This window comes from Spermophilus citellus, assembly GCF_964194105.1.
Source record: "Spermophilus citellus genome assembly, chromosome: 4".
Taxonomy (NCBI): Eukaryota; Metazoa; Chordata; class Mammalia; order Rodentia; family Sciuridae; genus Spermophilus; species Spermophilus citellus.
Window position 1 is genome coordinate 134198737 of NC_138185.1, and position 22636 is coordinate 134221372.

Below are 22636 nucleotides of genomic sequence, written 5' to 3' on the forward strand. Positions count from 1 at the left end.
ATTATGATGTGCGAAGTGTCTGCCTGAATTGGAAAACAACGTAGATTTGGGTAAATGTAATTCAAGCAATGGGATAGGGGGAGGTACTGGGGCTCCCGGGGTGGGGCAGTTATTGACACATCTAAGGAAACAGCTCCTTCTCTCGCCCTCCCTAGACTTTCCCTTCTAGAAGGCTGTTCTCCCTGCGAGGCTTTGAGCCAAGGAAGAAGCGGAACAGAAGGAGCCCGAGGGCCTGAGGGCTCCCCTTTCTGCATCTTGCACAAACTGGAAGCAGAGGAAGGGGCGCGGATAGATATGGGTGCGCGCCCCACAAGCACGCGTGGTGCCAAGTGGAGGATTCGCTTTCAGTCCAAGAGTCGCAACCTCCGTCCTGCGGTCGCCCACTGCCCACTTCACTTCTCTAGCTTCCACACAGGCTGCGAGCTGGCGGCCACCTCCCCGCGACCTCCTCCCGCGCAGAGGGAGGTCGACTCCGTTAGACAGCGGAGCCCCGCCCCTCCCTTGTTATTGACGAGCTCCGCCCCCTCCTGCCGCCCGGCGCAGCTCCGCCCCCTCCTTGCCGCCCGCCCCCGCCCCCCGCCGGGCTACAGTGCTCCCCTCGCTCAGTCTGGCTGGCCCCATGTTACTGAGCGGAGCTCCTCCTTCGGGCTCCGGCCCGGGGCCGCGGGCTCAGGGGGGCGCTGGAGGCGGCCCGGGGGGTTCCCGCCGGGGCACTGGAGGTGCGGGAGCAGGCCCAGGAGGGGGCGGCAGCGGCGGAGTAGCGAAGTGGCTTCGGGAGCATCTGGGCTTCCGCGGGGGAAGCGGCGGAGGAGGTGGGGGCAAGCCGGCGCCCCCGGAGCCCGACTACCGTCCCCCTGCGCCTTCCCCGGCCGCGCCCCCCGCGCCGCCCCCAGACATCCTGGCCGCCTACAGGCTGCAGCGGGAGCGCGACTTCGAAGACCCCTACTCCGGGGGATCGTCCGGCTCCGTAGCCCTTGCCACCCCGGTAGCCCCCGGCCCCACGCCGCCCCCGCGCCACGGTTCGCCCCCCCACCGCCTTATTCGGGTTGAGACCCCTGGGCCCCCAGCTCCCCCTCCCGATGAGCGGATCTCTGGACCCCCATCCAGCAGCGATAGGGTGAGTGCCGCGCCGGGAGGGGGTGGCCAGGAGGGGAGTGGTTGGAGGTCTGGAGGTTGTGAGAGGGACAAAGGTGGCCTGGCCGGGTCTCTCGCTGTCACGGCTCCTGGCGGACACAAGCTTAGTCCCTGACCTGGGGCTCAAGAGTCTTAACCCACCTTTGTTCAAATTCTCTCGACCTGCTAATCCGAGATGGGGGGCCCCCCCGAACTCTGCTCCTATCCCTTGATGAGACCTCAGGACTAGTGACCCTCCCCCTCTTGGGTTCTGCTCTTGGTTTCGAAGCCCCCAGGGAGCCTGATCCTTGAGCTTTTATTCTAACGGGGATTGAAAAGCACACCACCCTCCTTGCTGGTTTATGGCCTTTCTGCCCCTCAGAGCAGAGGCTCACTGCCCTTTGATCTCTGACCTCTCCCCCAGGGCAAAACCTGCACAAAGCTTTCTCCTCCTCTTTCTCCTCCTCCCCCTCTTCCTTCTCTCCTTTCTTTCCCTAGAGTCCAAGCATCCTTGCAGGTGCTGAAACCCCAGAACAGAGGTGAAAGCTGGGGTTTCTCCTTGTGGACCATTTGCCTTACCCAGTGAGATTGGAACTGGACAGGCTGTTCTCAAGAGGCCAGGATGGGCACTGTGCAGCTCTTACCAATGATGTTGACCACTGGGGTCCAGGCCCACTCCTTCTCTTGTTCCCCAAGGGCAGTCCCTCTTCAGGACCTGTTGCCCAGATAGGGCCAAGTAGCTGAGTCCATGCTTTCTCTCCTCCTGCCCTCCTTCTATCCAAGTCCATTCTGAGAGAGACTGGAGTGGTTTGATGGATCTGCAGGCACTGGGATAGGAAGGAGAGCAGGGCAGTCACTGTGCCCCAGGACATCTACAGTGTCTTAGAGTCCTTCTACCCAGTCAACGTTGGCCTTGGCCCTCCCTGACAGAGGAACAGTTGAAAGCCATACCCAGGTCTCTCTAGCTCTAAATCCTAGGACTATGACTCCGAAAGCCACCCTGGCCCTCTTGTCCTTCTTTGTTAAACCCTAGGAACTCAGTTCTGGGGCTTATTTCCCTATTTTCAGCAGAGGAGAACATTCTTATTTTTATTTGATTGGAGAGCAAAGTTGTTGTCTAAATCCACTGGCTCCAGGATTGAGGCTTTCAGCCGAGAAAGTGCCTTTCTGCCCGATTTCCTGGATGAGAGAGATGTGTCAGGGTCAGAACAGAAGCCTCAGGAATGTGAATAATTTTTTCTGTAGTTCCTGCCATGGGGCATGGCTGCCAATTGTGGGCCAGGATCCTTAGTCTTCAGAGGAAGATTCAAGGGTACTTTTCCCAGGCTATGCTGTTTCCTTCCTAATTGTCCCTGTCGTTGTGTGATGTGCTGGTGGTGGTGAGGCAGACTGAAGTACTAGGCCTTATTTTTACCGTGGATCAGTTAGTCTCCTCCTCTCTGACCACTGCCTGTTGGCATGTGGGCCTAAGCTGTCCTTGGCCCTTCTCCTCTCTGCAGTGGCTTAGAATGGCCTGACATGCTACCCACCAAGCTGTGGTTCCTCCAGGACAAGGACTGTGTTCTTCTAATATCTGAATCTCCCAAGTATTTGACACAATGCTTGGCATAAAGAGGGGTGCATAAATATGTCCTGAATGGTGACTATACACTACCAGGGTGGCCTGAGGGTCAGGGGCTGCCTAGTAGCAACCCTTGCATGTTTTCCCAAAGATCCCTAAGTAAGGGACTGTACCCACTCGGTCATGTAGACAGACCCCTGGTTTCTTCATGCCTTCGCTTGGGTCAGCTCTGTGATCTGTGGGCTGTTCAGACCTAGGGGGGGCAAGAGATGTCTGACTACTTTGTCAACCACAAGGACAGGAGTGAAATCCAGCAGGCTCTCCCAGGAGCCACACAGTCTTTGTTTCTTTAGTGGGTGTGATGAGAAGGACTCGGGATACCATCTGAACTGTCCTAAGGGCAAGGACACTGCCTCAGTGGGCCCTGACCTAGGGATTCCCACCACTTAAGGAGTACAGTTTGGGGGATTCCAGAGTCTTTCCCTAGGAAGAGCCCAAACAGGGTTCCTAAGCTCTTACACTAACCCCAGCTGTCTAAGCACCCCTTAGGCCTACTGAGTGACCTGCAGATTGCACACAAGATGTTTCCCCTGGATAGTGAGCACCCCTCTCTCCCTGCACACACCCCCCACCCCGCCCCTAATGAGCTAGTGTTTCTGTGGTGTGTGGCTGCTTTCTCCCTCCTCTCAGTTCTGCAGAGCCCTTTGACTTGTTGCTTTGGGATCTTTCCTTAGGTGAGATGGGGACTGGGGACCTGGATGTGCCTTGGACTGGCCTGTTCCTGTCCTTCTATTGAAGCCTGGCTACTTGCTGCTGGAGGATGGGAGGGATCAGCACTCTGAGAGGGGTTGGTCATGAGGTTTGATGAAATGGGTGGAGGTACTTCTGTGATGAGACTGAGGGTAAAGGAGCCTTGTGCATGTGGGGGCAGGAGAGAACAGGACCTGGACAAGACCCTGAGAAACCCAGGGGGCTCAGGACTATAAGCTTTCTTCCCATGCAGGGTTATGGCTCCCGGCCCACCCTGAAATCCATTGCTGTAGTTGGCAGGTGTGCAAGGGTGACCATCTGGGCAAGCCTGGCAGGGCAGGTGTGGGAGCAGCAGGAGTGGCGCCCTGCAAGGGGCAGGCAGGGCTCACCATCTGGCCACAGGAAATACTCTCCCTCTGGTGCTGGGCCCTTGTCCCGCCTCCAGGAGGTGCTCTGGCAGAGGAATACGAGATAGGGGCCTTCCCTTGATTTGCTCACATTTCTCTGAACTTCAATAGGAAAAATCTGGTGTAATGAGGAAAAGGGATGGATATGGAAATAGATGAAGCTCTGAGCTGCCTATGATCATCTGCACAGTATGTCCTTTGCCTCTGTCATGCAAAGATGTATGGGTTGGCGGGCAGGGAGTAACATGGCAATAAGATGGTCATGCACCCCATATTGAAACAAGTGCTCTTATTCTTAGCTTATGGCAGAGGTCCTAGGGTTCATGACCCTCTAGCAACTGTGTGTAAGTATATCCCATTTTTCTAGGGAAAGGCTTATAGCTCTCAGATTAGGGATTTATAGCTCCCAAAAATATAGTCTTAACATTTAAAAACAGATATACCTTGTAGATGTAGTCCACATGGATTTGGATCCTCCAGGCTCCAAATTGGAAAGAAGCGAGCAGACAGGTAGAAAGAGAAAAATGAGGGAGGCAGTCGGGAGTGTCTGAAGTCCTGCTCCGAGATTAGGAGGGTGGCTAGAGGCCAGCAATGTAGGACTATTAGCCAGTGTTCATTGGGTGTATTATGTCATTAGGTGACACTGACCTAGATGCTTAAAGGGACATCTAGAAGAACTTGGTCCTTGCCTTTTTGTAGTTTGTTTGCTTTCATTTGCCTTCTATGGCCTCCATATAGTCTAGATGTCTGATCTGCTTATCTTGCATGCATTCTCTGATAGAAATAGAGGGAGAAGGAAAGTTGTAGGAAGGGGAGGGAGGAAATAGTAGAGGTCCAGGTAGAGAGACGTTTGAGGACTGGTTAGACAGCCCTCTGTAGCCTGGGCTGGCCATCTCTGCCACCATGGGTGCTTCAAGGATGGCTGAGACCTGTGGACTACTGAGGGATTATGTCTGGCCCTTCCACTCTACCCAGTACTGCGGCATCACACTTTGGCTCTCATTCTGTCTGGAAGACATCTGTACTGGTTTGCTTGGCTAATAAGTGACTCAGTCATGCCTCATCCCTGGCACTCTGCCTGTGGGGAGCTAGGAACAGCTGGGACCCTGAGGACCATGAATTGCTGGCTGGGTCGAGCAAGCCCTGGCTGGGGTCCAAGACTTGAAGGGGTACCTACTGCATACTCCAGTTGCCCTCACCCCAGAACCAGCAAGATGTTATGTGAGAGTAAAGGTGGGGTCTAAACCCTGCATGCTGTAGGCTTGTGGGTTCTCCCAGAGCACCCTGAGGCACTTTAATCTCTTGGAGCTTATTTTGTGTCTGTAAGAGCTCCTGAGGACCCCAAAATATGGTCTATTACTCTTTAGTGATATAGTGACTGACATTTACTGAGCACTTACTTTGTGCGTTACCATTTTGAAGCATCTGATAGGTATTAGACCAATTGATCCTTACAGCAACCCTAGGCCTGGGGCAGTGATACACATATAATCCCAGCAGCTTGGGAGGCTGAGGCAGGAAGATCACAAGTTCAAAGCTAGCCTCAGCAGTTTAGTGAGGCTATAAGTAACTTAGAAAGATCCTGTCTCAAAAAAGGGCTGGGGAGAGGCTAGGGTTGTGGCTCAGCAGTAGAGCACTTGCCTAGCATGTGTGACACACTGGATTCAATCCTCAACACCACATAAAAATAATAAATAAAATAAAGGTATTGTGTTCATCTATAACTAAAAATATTTTAAAATAAACAAATAAATTAAATAAAAGGTATTGTGTCCACCTACAACCAAAAAATATATATATATATATTGAAAAAGTGTGTGGGGGGGTGCTGAGGATGTGGCTTAGTGGTTAAGCAATCCTATAAGGAAGACTCTATTACTATCTCTGGGTTATATATAGAGGAATGCAGCACAGGAATTTGAATGCTAGCAGGAAGAAAACCAAGCTTCACAGCCTGGAGGACTGACTCCAAACTGAGCACTATGCCTAGGCCCTCAGCACTGACCACCAGGTGCCCCACAGAGAAGAACTGTTCATGAAGCATATGCTAATGAACAAGGAGAGAGGATCCTTAGAGAAGAGATGAGGGGCATTTTCTGTGATAAATTCACCATGTTCTGAATCCTGGAGATTGCCAATCCTGAGATGGTCCTAAGTATCTTAAGAGTTGGTAGTATCAGTCACATCTGTGACGTTTGAATGTTTTGTAAGCATGGCATTGCTCTTAGAATTAGAAAAGGAAAGTAACAAATCTCTTTCACAGTGAAGGAGTTTCACAGAGAAATAAAATAGGAGAGGACATTCCAAGAAGTAGGAATATCAGCTACAAAAAGTTTGATCTTGGGAAAAGTAATCAAACTGATTGATTAACAGTAAGGAAGGGTTCCCATGATTAAATATTTAGGGGAAATACTAAGTTAAACAAAAATTAGATTGATTTATTTGCTGCAGAACTTCTCAGAGGTTAAGTTTTTTGTTTCATTTTTTCTGTGTGGGGATTGAACCTGGGGCCTTGCAATGTTAGGCAAGTACTTTACTACTGAGCAATATTCTCAGCCCCTAAATTTTAAATTAAAATTTAAATCTACAAGTAAAGAAAAAAAAAAGATGCTACATTTTTCAGTTTTAGAAAATCTGTCACAAGGTACTGAGAGTTAGGAGACCTGGATTGTAGTCTCATCTGCACTGCTGACAAGTTGTGTGCCCTGGGAAGCACCTAAACTGTAAGGCCTTAATACCAGAATATAAAATATTATCATCAGACCTAACACTTATGGAACACTCATCTCACTCACGTGCCAGCCTGTGGACTATGAATTGTTACAAAATTATTTCCCTCTTCCCTACCCTCTGATATAGGTATGATTGTCATGCTCATTCAACAGCTAAAAAAGACAGGTTTCCAGACATTAAATATAATATAATGTTCACTAAAGAAGTGACAGAAATGCAGTGTGGGTAGGTTGGGGACTGTGCAGAGCCAACATCCTGAAACATGTGCTCCTTGCTCTGCCTTGGACTTTTACCCCTGGAGCCCCATGGGTAGAGACATGTTCCCATCTCAACTCAGAGTGGAAGACAGAACCAGATGGTGGGCCTGCTAGCTACCTAAGGAGAGGCATGGGCAGGAAAGATGCAAAGTAGACAGCTGTTCTGGGAAGGGCACTGCCCATTTGAACAGAAGAGTAGCAGGGTCTTGGAAATAGCCTGCTGGGTTCGGAAAGGAGAGGGATATAGGGCCCTCTGGGTAGGAGCTGTTTTACCCACTAGTTTGAAAATATTTTTAGCATTTGAATAACATTCTGGTTATACCAGAGGATATATGCCTAAATATCAATCCTGGTGTTGTGTACCTTTCCCAAAGACCTTTGGCTGACTGTCCCTCCCTCTGCCTTTGAGCTAGAGGCTTTGATCCTATTCTCCTGAGAGCCTAATGTTGCAGCCATTTACTAGTCAGTCAGAGGTCAAAGTGAATGGGGATCTGGAAGTTGATTTCACTGCAGAGGATGTCGCCTGGGGAGAAGGAGGCCTTCTAGGCAGCCAGGAATTATGTGTTGAATATATTCTTTGTGGAGGGCCCTGGGTTGATTGGATGAAGGACACAGCAGTGGGGACATCAGAGGGGGCTGAGGGGCCACAAACAAAATAACAAATTGTGATAGATCTGAAGTCTAGGGGACAGGTTCTCCCACTGAGCAGTTCACCCTCACAGACTTAGAAACACTGTGGAAGTAGCCTGGGCTCTACTGGGTTCCTTGGTGCCCTTGTGGTTGCCACATCCTGCTAGCCTTCCCAGCTGGCATCTCTGCTGCTGCTCCCTTTCTGAGCCCTGTGGGTGGCTCTTCTGGGCACTCCAGCCCAGGGCGAGGGGCCAGGGCTTCCTGGAGCAGGGTGTGGAGCCAGGAGTGGAACAGAGGAGCCATTGAGCTGCCCGCAGAGCTGCCACCTGGTTGCCCACAGGCACTGGGGAGGCCCCCACCAGCCTGGGAGGGGTCACAGCTCCAGGCACTAGCCCAGGATTCCAGTGGGAAGCTGGCTGCTGCAGCTCTGACCATATGTAGTGAGGGATGGGTGAAGGGGCTCCATGTAGTGGTGGGGTAGGAGGGCTTGCACTAGGATCCTCTGTTCACCAAGGGGTGCAGTTTCACTTGGAAAGACAGTCCTCCTTTATGACTCCACCCAGATTTATGCTTCCTCTCTATTCTGAATGAACAAAGAAAAGAGTTTCATTGTCCCTTCTTCCTGTTTTATGTGAATGGATGTAACAGATAATTACTAAGAGTTTACAGGCACTGGATATTTAGCAATAGACTTGGGCCCTTCCCTCAGGAAGCCCACAGTCTTCAAATATTTACCACAGTGTGACAATAGCCCAGCACAGAGGCACCTCACAGGCAGACCTATGTGAGCATGGAAGAGTTTTCTAAAGAAAGAAAATAATGAGTAAGGGTTGGTCATGCCAGAAGGAATACGAAGGAGATCTAGGCAGAAGGAAGGCCACTGAGGTAGAAAAGAGCAGAGCGTTCAGGGAACAGTGATCCAGGGTTGGTAGAGAGAAACCACAGAGGAAAGTGGAATCTTACATCTCTGTTAACTGGATTTTTCTTAAAGCAAGATAGCTATTGTAAGGTCTAAGGATAACCTGTCAGATGATTCAGACCCTGTTGAGTAGCTGCCGCAGATGAGTGTGAGGCTGGGTGCTGCCTGGCAGAATTACCAACAGTGGGCTGACTCTAGAGCGCCCTTGGTCAGGGGTGGGGTTGTGGGTGCCATTGGCCTGGGAAGAAGCAAGCAATAAGGTGCAGGTGACAGGTAAGTGGATTTCATATTTCTGCTTTCTGGAAAGAAGAGGACTAGGGGTGAAGAGCTACAAGGGAAGATAGGAAGTGAAGGAGTAAAGACGTTTTTCCTAGTGCCTACTATATGTCAGCTGCTAATTGGAGCTGGAGAGACAAAAATGACAAAGCGCTCCATGCTGGTGGATGATCTGGTGGTGGTGGTTGCAGGGGCAGGGTGTGAGATGGGGTCATTCCAGAAGTAGGCGGAGATGCAGGGGATGTAAAGGAACAAGGTGGGAGTAGAAGACCTGAGGGATGACATGTTAGCAGCCTTTGGGAACCTCAGAATCCTTTAGAGGGGCCATCAGGGGTTGAAGGAACTTGCCAAAGGGGTCTCTGGGAGTTTCCTTTCTCCATTTCTGCCTTTCTAGGGGTCACCATTCCTATATCCTTTCACCCAGGCCAGGGTGGTCATCCAGAGGGACTTCCAGCTCAGCTAGCTCCTACATCCCTGATCCAGCTCAGAACTAAAGTCTACTCTCTGATTTGGGGAAAGGTAGGAGTGGCCCTTCCTCATAGCACAGGCCACAGAGCCACCTTGTGTAACCCAGTGATGTGGTACTCTTAGAGTGCTGACAGCCCTGAGTGGGTTGGGCTGTCTCCACCTCTGCTGGCCCATCAGGAAAAGCCCATACCTAGCTTAGAGAAAGACTCTATTGTCCTCAGCTGTGCCCTGCCCTGAGCATCTTGGGCACCTCTGCAGGGTGTGTAGCTTTTGGTTTGTTCTGCCTTGACTGGATATGGGGACAGAGATGTGGTCATGAGCCATTTGTATGGGATAGAGGGGCAGCTTGAAAAATAGAGGGATAAGGTGGGGACTTTCTTGTCCCTGTCCCTTAGTACCAAGGGAATTTCAGCATAGCCTCAGGGCTTCCCCAAGCCATCTCTCTCCTAGGTCAGCTGAGATGCCCACTGATGTCAGGTTGGTGGCCTTTTGCACAAAGGGCATGAGTTCCAATCTATTTCCCCACTTACACAGAATGGTCTTAGACATGTTACTCCCTAGCTGCCCTGGGCCTCCAGTGATAATGATACCCACATGACGGGGACATTGTGAGGATCAATCTATAGAACTGTGGTAAAGTGAGTATTCAGCTTTCCTTCCTTGAGGGCTGGCATCTGTTTATATTTGTTCAACGTCTGGAAGTGCAGTGGTGGGCATGGACCATGCTAATCTCTGAGTTGCCTCACCATTCCCTGCTTGCTTTTTAAACTCTTCCAATACCATTGTAACCAGTTCTCTGAATTCATTCTCTCTGTTGAACCACTTGGCGTTAAGTTCTTGACCAGCTTGGACCCTAAGGCATGGCACAATAACCTCACCCTGACCATTTAGGCTAGGACATGGTCCAGAGGCACAAAATCAGCAGAAAAGAAAGATGCATCACTGTGGCAACCTATTTTAGGACCCTGCAAAGGAAGAGTGATAATTAGTCCCTATCTAAGCTCAGAAACTTCTCTTGGTAGCTGGGACTCTGGGTTTGAGGCAGCCTACCCAGGACTAGCATCAATGGATGGAGTTGGGAGAAGCAGACCTGCCTCAATTGTCTGAAGGCCCTGTCTTTGCCCTTTTCCCACAGTTGGCAATCCTAGAAGACTATGCGGACCCATTTGATGTTCAGGAAACTGGTGAAGGTTCGGCAGGACCTTCAGTAGCCCCAGAGAAGGTCCCTGAAAATGATGGCTACATGGAGCCCTATGAGGCCCAAAAGATGATGGCTGGTAAGTAACAGAGGGAAAGGGGAGGTGCTCCCTGAAGCCTGGCCTCTGTGAAACAGGCTCTGGGACCCCTCAAGTCTAAGGACTCCTTGGTCCCTAGAAAATATGGAGAAAGCCTTTGCCAGGTCCTTAGGAGTGATAGCCACTGCCTTCAAGGTAATCTTTTTTGGAGGAGGAGCTGTGACTTTTGGCTCTGAGGCCATAGAGGAGGCCATGCAACCCAAGGTCAGATAGAGGCATTCGAGATAGGAAGGGCAAGATAGTGGTAGAAGGTCAAGTTTCCAAAAAAGGAATCTAAAAAGATTTGAAAAGAGAATCATGAGCTTTTGAGAAGGGTGATGAATTTGAAAAATATTATATCAAAGTAAAACATCTTTATGGCATTAGAAACATGACTAGAAATATAGTGTAGGTGCCATGAGGCTGGGCAAAAGAGTTAGGGTGGGGAGAAATGAACAAGACCTGGCCTTGGGGAAAAGAGGCCAAAAGAGGATCTGGAGTCGGAGTCCAAATGGGAGTGATCAGAGAGAAAGACAATGATGGATCAGTCTAAACCAAGATTCAAGCCAGGGTGAGAGAATATTGATTTAGGGGAAAATACTGTTAGTCCTTGGGCATATTGGGAGTTAAGATGAGAAACCAAAGGGACAGTGAAGCACTTCAAAGGTAGGAATGAAGAGCTTGGATTTGGTTCAGAAGGGGGAATAGAGTCACTATGAATTCTTGAGCAAGAAAGAAATGAGATAAACCATGGTGCAGTTGTGCATGGCCTGTAATTCCAGCACCTCAGGAGGCTGAGGCAGGAGGATTGCAAATTTGAGACCAGTCCTATCTCAAGATGAAAACTAAAAAAAAAATTTTAAACGGGCTGGGGATATAGTTCAGTGATAGAGAACTCTTGGGTTCAATTCCCAGACTAAAAAAAAAAAAAAAAAGGTGGGGATAAATTGGGATTACTGAGGCTTTAGTGTGCAGAATGAACTGGAAGAACTGACATCAGTACGTTGAGCAAAGTAAGTTAGCAAACTGGTATTGAAATTGCTGGAGTTTTAAGGACTGATACTTTAGATCTCTTTCTTCCTTTCCTGGGCTTGGGAATAATTGAGGAATAAGATTAAAGAAACAGATGGAGATTAAAATGTCTATTACTGATAAAGTTGATTGGAGAATATTACCTCGCTACAATCATCACAATGGGCTCCTTAATACTTTGCCACAGAATTAAACTTGCCCACTCAGACTTGGGCAACAAAGGACAGCCATAAGCCTCTACACGGAGGCAGGCCACTCACTGCAAGGTAAAAGTAGCCAAAGGCAGATCTAAGTAAGAGAATGAAAATTTACTGGCCAATCAAACTGCTCTTCCTCTGGAGAGGTAGGTAGGAGGCAGAGAGCCTCTGGAGTATTATCCCAGGAGTATTGTTCCCAGGAACCCTGAAAACACAAGCCTGTGAAGTGGAGGTTCACCTTGGCAGTAATCTAGATATGTAAAGATGAGGGTGAAAATCATCAGGAATTGGCAATGAACCATTGGGATTTAGATAATGACAATGATGGGTCAGGTTCAAGGAAAATAGTATAGTGGACAGAAATGAAGAAAGTGAGAAGGTGGTACCTCCTTGAGGTCAGAGGGGTGTAGACCATGAATGCTCATATATGTATATGGTGGGGAGGATACCGGGGTTTGAACTCGGGAGCACTCAACCACAGAGCCACATCCCCAACCCTATTTTGAATTTTATTTAGAGACAGGGTCTGACTGAGTTGCTTAGTGCCTTGCTTTTGCTGAGTCTGGCTTTGAACCCGTGATCCTCCTGCCTCAGCCTCCCAAGACACTGGGACTATAGGGATGTGCCACCATGCCTGGCTATATACATATTTTTTAATAGTAGCTGTGTAGCTTTTAAAATCAGATTTTCAGTGGGGTCAGTGATCCTGAAAAGAGATTGACTAGTTTGGAGGAAGGTGGTGAGTTTGAAATGATATGATGTCAAGGCAAAACATCTTTTTGGCCATGGGTATATGACTAGATTATAGATGCAGTGGGAGCCATGAGACAAGTAGTTTAAAAGTTAGGGTAGGAAAAAATGAATAAGACTTGACCTTGGAAAACAGACCAAGAGAGGATCCAGGAAGAGTCCAAATGGGAACGATTAGAGAAAAGACAATCCATGAAATTGATTTGTGGAAGAGGAAAGTTCACAGTGGGGTTGGTCAGCAGTGCCTGAGTAACAAAGAAGCGTTTCCTGGTTTTAGTGAAATAATATCACTTGGGATAGGAGGAAATGAATGGAGCTGGGCAATGAGGAGAAGATGAGGTAGGGGAGGACCATGACCCAGTTTCCTAAACATTTCAACTTCATCTGCCCAGTCTTGCTGACCGTCATGGGATCCTTTTTCTGCCTTTCAGTCTGATGCCTATGTGCCTCTGTCTTTCTTGGATCCCCTGCTTGTAGAGCCCTGGAACTGTTTGACTTGGAGGGTTCCCCCTCTTTTTTCTCTTGGTGCTAGGGTTTGAGCCCAAGGCCTCATGCATTCCAGAAGTATTTTGAGGGTGAGGAACCCAGGATTTCTGACTCCTGAGTTCTTCCAGAGCCAGGACATCTCCTTTGAAAGAGACCTGGCTCATGGTGAGGAGCATTGCTGGAGGAGGTGCCCTGGTCACAGGCATCTCTCCCTCCTTGCATCTCTCCCTCCTTCTTGCCCTGGCAGAAATCCGGGGCTCCAAGGAGACCTCAGCTCAGCCCCTGCCTCTGTATGACACACCCTATGAGCCAGAGGAGGAGGGGGCCTCCCCAGAGGGTGAGGGAGCCACTTGGCCCCGGGAGTCCCGCCTGCCTGAAGATGATGAGAGGCCCCCGGAGGAGTATGACCAGCCCTGGGAGTGGAAGAAGGAGCGGATTTCCAAAGCCTTTGCAGGTGAGTCTTGATGGGAAGGCAGATATGCTGGGGTTTCTGAGCAGCTTCTGAGACTCAGGAGAATGAAAGGAGTAGATCCCAGGAACCCAGGGAGGTCCAGGAATGGGTCTTCAGGGCAGAGTTGAGTTCTGTACCAAGGATAATGAGGACTTGGGCAGTGTAGACACACACTGAGCACAGGGTCAGGGAATGGAATGGGGAAAGGATGAAGGCATTTCCCTGCATCACCATCTCTCAGAAGACAAGGCCATTTCCATCTTTTAGGGGCTGGATATACTTAAAAATAAAGAAATTTCAATACAAAGCTTATAAAGCTTGTGGTGTATATTAAATACATTTAACAAAAGAGGGCATTTAATACTTCAGACAATGAAAATAGCTGTGGCAAAGTAACCTGAATTCTAGGACTGTGTCTTCCAGTGGTAGGCCCAGCCCCAGAGGGATCTCTGAGCTGCAGCGGAGGCTCTGAGAAATCCCCTGATTGCTGAATGAAGATCTGATTTCTCTTGTCCTAACCACACCATTGTTGGTTCCCAGTTGGGAGTCCACCATGGAAAAGTGCAGGTTGGCTGTCAGAGATGGGCAGAGGTGGGTGGAGCAAGACCCCCAGTAGGGAAAGGGCTTTCATTCCTGAACCTTTGAGGGCTTAAACGCCATTAGACTTCATTCTTGTTCCCATGTCCCCTCACTCCTCCTTGAACAAGAGGCTCATCCTGGAGCTGGACCCAGCCCTCCACTCTGCCCTCCCCACCCTGGCAGCCAGACTGGGAAACCTCAGTTTTCTAATTTGCTTCCTGTAAAGCACACACCATTGAGGATGGGCCATTTATCTCCAGAAGTCTCCTTGGAGAATCAATACTGTTTGGATTGCTTAATGGGAAAATCTATGCTGGTCATTAGGAAACCTCGTTAGCAGTCCTGCAGCCGAAGGTGGCGTCACTTTTCTTGAGGTTGGGAGGGGCATTACATTTCAAAAAACATCTGCCCCCAAGTCTGAGTGTTTCTGACAACCTGAAGCTAAGCTGTCACATTCTCACTGCCCAAGAATTCTCAGGCTGGGGGTGAAAGAAGAAGGGGAAGCAAGGCTGGGAATGTCAGGAGGCTGTGGAAGCCCGCGTGTAGTACCAGAGGTGTGGGTAGCTCCTGATACCACTTTTTTTCCTTTTCTGGTCCCTTTGGGGATTGGGGGCTTAGATAGATCAAATGAATGGGGCCCATGGGGCTGGCAAAGAAAGACTATGTCCTGCTGCTTGCCACTAAAGCCTCTCAGGCTTTGACCAGACCAGCCTAGTATGTGGTTAGTAGTTGTTCTGTCCAGCCCCTAAGTTGTTCTCTTCCCTCCCCAGAAGCTGCCCTTGCCTCTGTTCTCCCCCATCTCCTTTCTAGGCTGTTCTATATCCTAGCTCTGGGTTTTGGTCTCAACCTCTGCCTCTTTCTCTGTCTCTGTCACTGTCTGTCTCTCTTCTTCCTTCTGCTACTGGCTCCAGTTGACATAAAGGTCATCAAAGACCTACCTTGGCCTCCGCCTGTGGGACAGCTGGACAGCAGCCCCTCCCTGCCTGACGGGGACAGGGACATCTCCGGTCCAGCCTCACCCCACCCTGAGCCCAGCCTGGAGGACAGCAGCGGTGGGTCCTGTGGGGGCTTCTGGCCAGGGTGACATGTCCTCACCTCTTAGAACCTGTGGGTTTGGGTTGGAGGAGCTAAGAAGTGGGGCAAGGTGTGGAGAATCCAGGAAGAATCCCTCTTGCCCTGGAGGGAGAGGGAAAAGATAAAATGCATATCCCTCCTCCCTCAGCATCTGTGGTGAAGTGTCTCCTTAGGGAGACCCCTTTCTAATATGTTCCCAACTGTGCCACAAAGATCTACTGTTTTTTAGTCGGCTTCTTTGGTTAGAGCTTTGCCTGATAGTGCAGACCCTTATGAGGCATGGGGGAGGTGCTGGCAGAGGAAGCTCTAACTGAATAAAGCAGAGGATATGGTGACTGAAGGACAATAAAGGCTTAAAAATGCTACAAGGAGAAAGAGCCCAAATACGAGGGGGGGGGGGGGGTGGCGAGGTACTGAATTCACCTTCTGTGTTTAGTTTTGCCTAGAATGGGCACCCAAGAGTGTGTATGGACATATGTGTGTGCACACAGGTGTGAGCATCTGTTTGTACCCTTGTGCCTGAGAGTTGGAGGTCTTTTGTAAATGCAGGTGCATGTGTTCATGTGGCCATATGACCCACTGGGGTGGCCCTCTCTTGTGCAGGCTAAGTGGTCAGACTGCCCTGGTCTGGGACAGGCAGAGTCACCTCCCTGGGTTTCCATGGGTGGGGGAGGGGAGCCAGTGGGCAGCGACCTTGGGGCGGGGAGGGCAGGCTGTCTGGCGGCTTTGGGCAGGATTAGCCTGTCAGGATGGCACCAAGGGGAATCGGATAATTGTTCTCAGATCGATAAGTCATTTCTACAGAATGACTTGGCAGGGTGATTTGGAGAACGGTAATGAACTCTGAGGAGAAGAAAGAAACAATATTATCAGCACTGAAGCCACGCTGAGGGGGATGGAAGAGGGGAAGGCAGTCAGAGGCTCCTGGGAGAGCATCTGAGTGGTTTCTGGTGTTGCTCTCCTCTATAACCTCCCTGTGTGGCCGTAGAGGCTACACCTTCCCCCCACCCACCCAGGATGGGCTCAGGATGATGTCCCTAAAACTGGTCAGGACTGTGAGTGTGTACCACCCTTCCAGAACATGCATTTGGCTCCTTAAAGGCCTGGAGGAAATGGGGCAGGGTAGTGGCTTTTCAGTAGGGCACTACCTCTAGGGTCTTCAGAGGCCATGACCCCTGTGTTCCCTACAGCCCAATTTGAAGGAACAGAGAAGAGCTGCCTGTCACCTGGCCGGGAGGAGAAAGGGCGGCTACCTCCCCGACTCTCTGCAGGGAACCCCAAGTCAGCCAAGCCTCTAGGCCCAGAGCCCAGCAGCCCCCTGGGGGAGTGGACAGATCCAGCACTGCCTCTGGAAAACCAGGTGTGAGTGTCTGTGTCCAGCTGGGGACTCCCTCACCTCTCCTCCCTTCCTGGCACTGGCTTCCCTGCAGGGGACACCCACAAATGGGTGGACCTGGACAGCGAGGGACCCAGCAGGGATGCCCCCCTTCCTCTCTCTCATCCTCAGCTGGTACCACGGGGCCATCAGCCGAACAGACGCCGAGAACCTGCTCCGGCTATGCAAAGAGGCCAGCTATCTGGTGCGCAACAGTGAGACCAGCAAGAATGACTTCTCTCTCTCCCTCAAGTGAGTAGGGGATGCTGCGGGTGAGGGCACAACCCGTGGGGCAGGAAGAGACTCCAATATTCTCCCCCCATGGCCAGTAAAGCTGGAGAGGTTCCAATCCCCCTTGAACAATTGCTGACTCCATGGCAGGCATCCTGATATGTCTGAGACTCATTCCCTGCTCTCTCGGAGGAAACCAACAAGCTGCAGCATCCAGTTCAGAAGGGTTCTGTCATTCACTAGCTGTGTGGCCTAGGGCCCCCTTAACCTCTTCAGGCCTCAGTTGCCTTATAATAAAAAGGAATAATAATATTCATCTTATAGGGAAGGATTAAATGAAATAATATATGAGAAGCACTTAGCATGGTGCTCAATAAATTATCACCATCACCATTGTTAATGGAAGTACAAGATGTTCCAGAAGCACAGACAAGGAGATAGAAGAGCTTTGCCTGAGGGAGTCTCAAGGGTAAGATGGGGGGCTGGGGCTTGGGAGGAGGGCAGAGCAGTGGACACAGAGCTACTCCTGTTTACTCTGAGGAAGTATATGTTTGGGGCAGAGTCCTGGAAGAGGTAACAAAGGCTGAGCCCTCCCTTTCCATTAGTCATGCTCCCTAGCAGCAGATATGCACAGCCCAGCCTCAGCCTTCCAGGTTCCCTGGTGGACCAGCCAACCTTCCTCTTGGTGACCAGGAGTTCTATAGCCTACATAAGGCCGCTGTCCAGGGCTTCCCTGCTTCACCAGCAGACACCTACACCATTTCCTACTGCATTCTCTGGAGGCATTAGATAACAGGTATTATTCCCCCACCAACACCACCCCCACGCCTCCCAATTTTTAAGTCAATCCAATTTGTGGAAATGTGGGATTACTGAACCTTATACATTTAGGGGATGATTATTTAACTTTACTAAAAGATTGTGGGAAAAGTACCAAACTATGGTTAAGTAACTTGAGTTCTCTTCTTGAGTTTGATAAAAACTGTGTGACCTTAGACAAATCACTTAACCTCCTGGCCTTGGTTTCTCCCTTTGCAAATATCTTAGAACACTCAGATTCCTTAAAGCTGTCATATTCTAGAGGTCTGCAGATTACAAAACCAAAGGAGCACTTTGGAAAAATTCATTTGTCAAGATTTTGATATACATAATTTTAGGTGGTATATTTCTTTAAAAATTATAGTTAAAATTTATGGAGCATACCCAAGCAGCATGTATACCATCTCCAAACCAACTACCATCCTGCCATTTAGATCTCTTTTATACACATAGATTCAAGAGGTTTGTGACTTGATCAAGGTCCCCAACAGGGAGGGGATGGTCATGCTCACCTATAGGCCCATCTATTCAGGAGGGAGGCTGAGGCAGGGGAATCAAAGACCGCCTCAGAACAGCAAGGTAGGTGCTAAGCAACTCAATGAGACCCTGTCTCTAAGTAAAATACAAAATAGGGCTGGGGATGTGACTCAGTGGTCGAGTGCCCCTGAGTTCAATCCCTGGTACCCCCCCCCCCCCAAAAAAAAAACACAGTTGGGCTGAATGGCTCCACCCCTCATCAAGTGCCATATGCCTGCAGTCTGTACTCTCCAGTGCAGGGAGAGACACCAGTGTCTGGCTCCCTGGAGTGGAACTAAGGAGTAAAGCTAAGCAGGAGTAGGGGGCTGCCTTTTACTGGGGAGTAAAGAGAAGAGGCCCTCCTGGACTCCTGCTCCAGCCCTGGCTGGTCAGGCCTCCCCAGCGTCTGTCTGCCAGAGCCTCGTTTGCATATAAATGGCTTCTCTGAAATACAATTATGGTTTCTCTTCTCTCCCTAATGGAAGGGCTTTCACTGGTAATTAAACAGCTTCCTCAAAAAGCCCTGCTAGCCTTAGCCCTGTGGTTCAGCTGGTCCCACCCCAGCCCCACCCCCACCCCTGAGGGTCTGGCAAGGGCTTGGGTATGCTCCAGGTCCTAATGGACTCTTGGGACTTGTGTGGAAGGTTGAAAACATAGTCACCCCTCTCCCTGTGAGGTCAGTTATGCAGGTAGAGCTGAGATCTCTGGCCACTTGTTGCCCTTCTTGGCAAATCTGTCCCTTGAGGAGAAAATATAATGTACAGTTTTGGGGAGAGGCCCCCAAGTAGACTGGGAGAGGGGGTCATTTCCAAACTGGGAGAAGGTGAAGGAAGGCCTGGACCTTCGCATGGAGCACACAGGGGAGGGTGACTGCTCCCTGCCTTCCCTCTCCTATTCACAAGGGCTCTACTAGCCTCAGGACTCCTCCTCTCCAGGACTTGTGCAGTCAGTCAACCCCAGGCATTATTGCAGCTCCACAGATGACCTGACACACACCCTGGGGCCCCCAGCATTCTCCCAGCAGGCTTCTAAGGCTTCAAGTACTGAGGGGAGGCAGGGATGGAGTTAGGGGTCTATTTTTCTGTCTTCAGTCTCCCCACTCCCTGATTTCTCACTTGTGGGCCTAGTGAAAAGGGTCCAGGCAGAGCCTTCTTTGCACCCAAGCAGAGAAGGCAAGCAGTATGCTTTTCAATCCTTACCTCTCAAAGAGTGAAGGCCTCAGGTTGGAGGTTATCCCCTTGATATTTCTGCTTCCTACACTGGCTTCTTAGCCCTGTCCTTTTCCCCAAGTGGTCTCTGAGTAGGCGGCAGCAGCCAAGTCAAGCTTCAGGACTCCCCCAAACATTCCATTGCCTGTGGGTGAGTTTCAGACCTGGTGCCCAGCAGACCAAGTCTGTGATAGTTTAGACAAACATTTTTGCTGGCATGGTTTTGCAATCTCTCTGAAACTCAAGAGTGCCCACCTGGACATTTAGAGCTGGCTAAAGTTTTGCACAATGGCATCCCTGTCTGGAGGGCAGGGCCAGCACCAATGCTGTTTTCTAGGGTGGTGCAGGGAGATGAGAGAGGCAGTGGAGCCCCTCCTCTCTAAGAAAGGGAACAGAGCTACAGCCTGGAGGTGATGTCATTCTAGGCCCAAGGGCTGGATGGATGAGTTGAGGCCTTGGCCTAAGGTCCAGATAGCAAGAGGGGGAAGGGATGACCCCAGGAGGAGGCAGCTGAGCCTTCCTAGATTTGGGGGGGGGACTTCCAGATTAGCTTGCTTTCTCCCCCAGTCTTTGCAAGGTAGAGCCCCAAACAAGATTTGGTTACCACATCTGTACACCCACCTTCCTGCCAAGGGCATCTGTGGCATGAGTCATCAGGAGCCCTCACAGGTGTCATGCCATATAGCTCAGGAAGAATGAGGCTAAATTGGCCCTGGTTCCAAAATCTGAAGGGCAGGGGTGCTTGGATTCCAGGGCTGGGGGTACTGGTCACTCCACTTTGCACCTGCACACACCCTGTACACTCACTTTATACACATTTATATGTTACCTTGATCCAGTGCCTAATGCTACTTACCATACCAGCAAGAAACTCTCCACACCCCTGCTTTCTAGACTCCCATCATCTCCCACCCTCAGCTGGCTTGCATTAGGACTGGGAAAGGTTACTGGATGGCCAGGTGGGGGAACGGAGGAGAGTCCCCACTCACCAGGGTGTCTTTCCCTTCCCAGGAGCAGTCAAGGCTTCATGCATATGAAGCTCTCCCGGACCAAGGAACACAAGTATGTGCTGGGCCAGAACAGCCCACCCTTCAGCAGCGTCCCTGAAATCGTGCATCACTATGCCAGCCGCAAGCTGCCCATTAAGGGGGCCGAACACATGTCCCTGCTGTACCCCGTGGCCATCCGGACTCTGTAGATGTGAGGCCAGGGCACCATGATGGACCTGGACCCAGACCTGTCACCTGGCTGAAGGCAGTGGCTCTTCCCAGGGACATGAAACCTTTTTTCTCCTTGCCCTGGGATCTAGTAGACGCTGGAGGTTCCTTAATTTATTCTAAAGGGGAAAGGCTACTGGGGCCTTTGAATAAGGGGTTGGCTGGAGCTGGAGCTGGAGCAAACCCTGGAGAGAAAGGATAACCCCTGGAGGAAAGAGACTCCAGAGCTGCTGGTCTCCTGGGGAGTTTTAAGATTGGCATTTTCGGCCCCTTTTCAACCCAATGGAAGAGGTAGCCACCTTTCTCACCACCCTCTCCCTGCTGGGTCAGTGCGGGGTGAAACAGGACGCCGACCCTCTCTCCACCTCCATTTTCCCCTACCCCAAGCCACCCGAGGGATCCGCCTAGAGTCTGGTGCCGGGAGTGGGGAAGGCAAACGACTGGGTAGGAGACGCCTGGGGGTGGGAGGGAGAGATGGGGGGAAGGGTTAGGGCCTGAGGGAACTGTGCAGTCCCCGGGCCGCCCCGGCTCCCGGCCAGAGGCAATAAATAAACCCGATCCTGCCAGGCACTGCCGCGTCCGCGCCTCCGGCGCTGCCCCCGGGGTTGACAGGGGAGGGAACGGGAAGAGAGCACAGATTATGTTTATAAATCAGCTCTGGAGCCGACACAGGCCGGCTGTGAAAAGCACTTTCGAAACATCAAGTTCCTTCCTTTGACGAGATGTCAAAACATCCCCCTCCGCCCCTACCCGGGCTGGGGCTCCCAGGGCCCGTTGGCCACGCGGCGCCCCCTCCTCGCCGCACTGCCCAGCGCGGCTCTCCAAGAGCGCGTCCAATTTCCTGCCAACAGCCATTTGTCTGGGAGGAGGGGAGACGCGCAGAGACAAAGAGGCAGCGCGCCAGGCGGGAGGGAGTGGGGCGGCCCTGCCACGCGAAGACGCGCGCCCGCGGAGGCGGGAAGGCGGCGGGGCAGAATGCGGGGGTCCAGCCTCGCATTCTTTCCGCAGTATTCTGGGGCTGGCCGCACCTCCCTTAGCCCCTGATTGACAGGGCAGTGCCTGGCAGCCTGTGGCCCTCGGCCCGAAGCTCCCCACCTAGGCTTTTGTCGCGGGGTTGGCCGTGGGTGCCCCCTGGTGGTTGTGCTTCGAACCATCCGCCCGGGACGTGGTGCCACTCACACCCACAAGTTACCCTAGCGACGCCACTGCCCCCGCTGACTTCTGGGACCTGCCAACGCCTGTGGGCCCGGACCTTTACAATACCCACTGGGCTGTGGGGCAGCGCAGAACTGCTGGCCGGCTCTCAGTTTCCACAAGACAGCTGAACAGAAATTGGTGGACAAACACCTTAAGGAAAGGGCTCCCTGGGAGGGCAATTTGAGAACCTCTTCCACAACCCAAACATGCAGCTCCCAAGTGTGCTGTGAATCACAGGACTTGGGAGTTTCTCATTCTTTTGATCTGTCAAAAGTAGGAAATCCGTGGAGACAAAAAGAATCACTTGAAATTGGGCATTGTTTCAGAAATTCCCTCATAGAAGGCTGCCCTATCTTGAGGTAGACTGGAGAGCATCAGTCATTTTGCATATGAAAACAGTCCTGAAGAGTTTAGGTGATGAGTTCATCTGTCTCCCAGCTGTCATCTCGCTGCCTGGAAGATCCATGTAGGCACAGATGCCCCACTATCCGTTGCTCAAAGAGGAGCAGGGAAAGATGAGGTTTTAGAGCAAGCCAGGCCAACTCTGGCTTCCTATGGGGTCAGATTGTGTCCCATCCCCCCTTCCTTCTCTGCCAAGCCCACCTCCTCCAGAAACCCCACAGCCTTTCTCTGCTCCTCCTGATCAGGCTTCAGAAACTTCACACCAGCCACCCTGTGAGCCCAAACCAATAAGGGCACCCCTGGGCTGAGATAGGTTTCTCTGGTACTTGGCCTTAAGTGGTTCCTTTATTCAGTGGATACTGGCAAGCTCAGAGAGATATCTGGACCAGCCTGGTGAGCCGGCTGGGTGAGTATTTTCCTCTGCCTGTGCCTCACCCTATCCTGGGGCAGAATAAAGAAACCTTAAATGTGGAAAAGTGAATTATTTTTAAAAAACAGAGACAACTGGATCTGGGAGAAGAGGGCTGAAGAGCACTGCATAGATAGTTATCAGGCCTGGGGTCTGACTACACTACATATTTTATTTTTTTCAAAGAGAGAGTGAGAGAGGAGAGAGAGAGAGAGAGAATTTTTTAATATTTATTTTTTAGTTCTCGGTGGACACAACATCTTTGTTGGTATGTGGTGCTGAGGATCGAACCCGGGCCGCACGCA

At 50.9% G+C, this 22636-nt stretch overlaps 1 protein-coding gene across 3 annotated transcripts; it reads left to right on the top strand.

Moving 5' to 3' along the window:
* Nucleotides 1–588: 588 nt before the first annotated feature.
* On the top strand, nt 589–22311 carry SHF (Src homology 2 domain containing F). 3 transcript variants are annotated; one of them, XM_081293614.1, is made up of 7 exons: nt 589–1117; nt 10250–10391; nt 13101–13307; nt 14795–14935; nt 16148–16319; nt 16465–16584; nt 20118–22309. In XM_081293614.1, the coding sequence occupies exons 1-7, from the start codon at nt 620–622 to the stop codon at nt 20302–20304; spliced, it is 1467 nt and encodes a 488-aa protein (XP_081149740.1). In that variant the 5' UTR covers nt 589–619; the 3' UTR covers nt 20305–22309. The 3 variants fall into 3 exon arrangements, with proteins under 3 accessions (XP_081149740.1, XP_081149741.1, XP_081149742.1); XM_081293615.1 differs by lacking the exon at nt 14795–14935 and having other exon boundaries at nt 590–1117; nt 20118–22311; XM_081293616.1 differs by lacking the exons at nt 14795–14935; nt 16148–16319 and having other exon boundaries at nt 594–1117; nt 20118–20279.
* Nucleotides 22312–22636: the final 325 nt, after the last annotated feature.

What these genes read in the sequence shown, in the direction of transcription:
- SHF (XM_081293614.1), top strand. Translation starts at nt 620, where the DNA reads ATGTTACTGAGCGGAGCTCCTCCTTCGGGCTCCGGCCCGGGGCCGCGG. An exon ending in GGCCCAAAAGATGATGGCTG is followed by an intron (nt 10,392 to 13,100) that starts GTAAGTAACAGA and finishes TTGCCCTGGCAG; the next exon opens with AAATCCGGGGCTCCAAGGAG. An exon ending in CTGCCTCTGGAAAACCAGGT is followed by an intron (nt 16,320 to 16,464) that starts GTGAGTGTCTGT and finishes TCTCATCCTCAG; the next exon opens with CTGGTACCACGGGGCCATCA.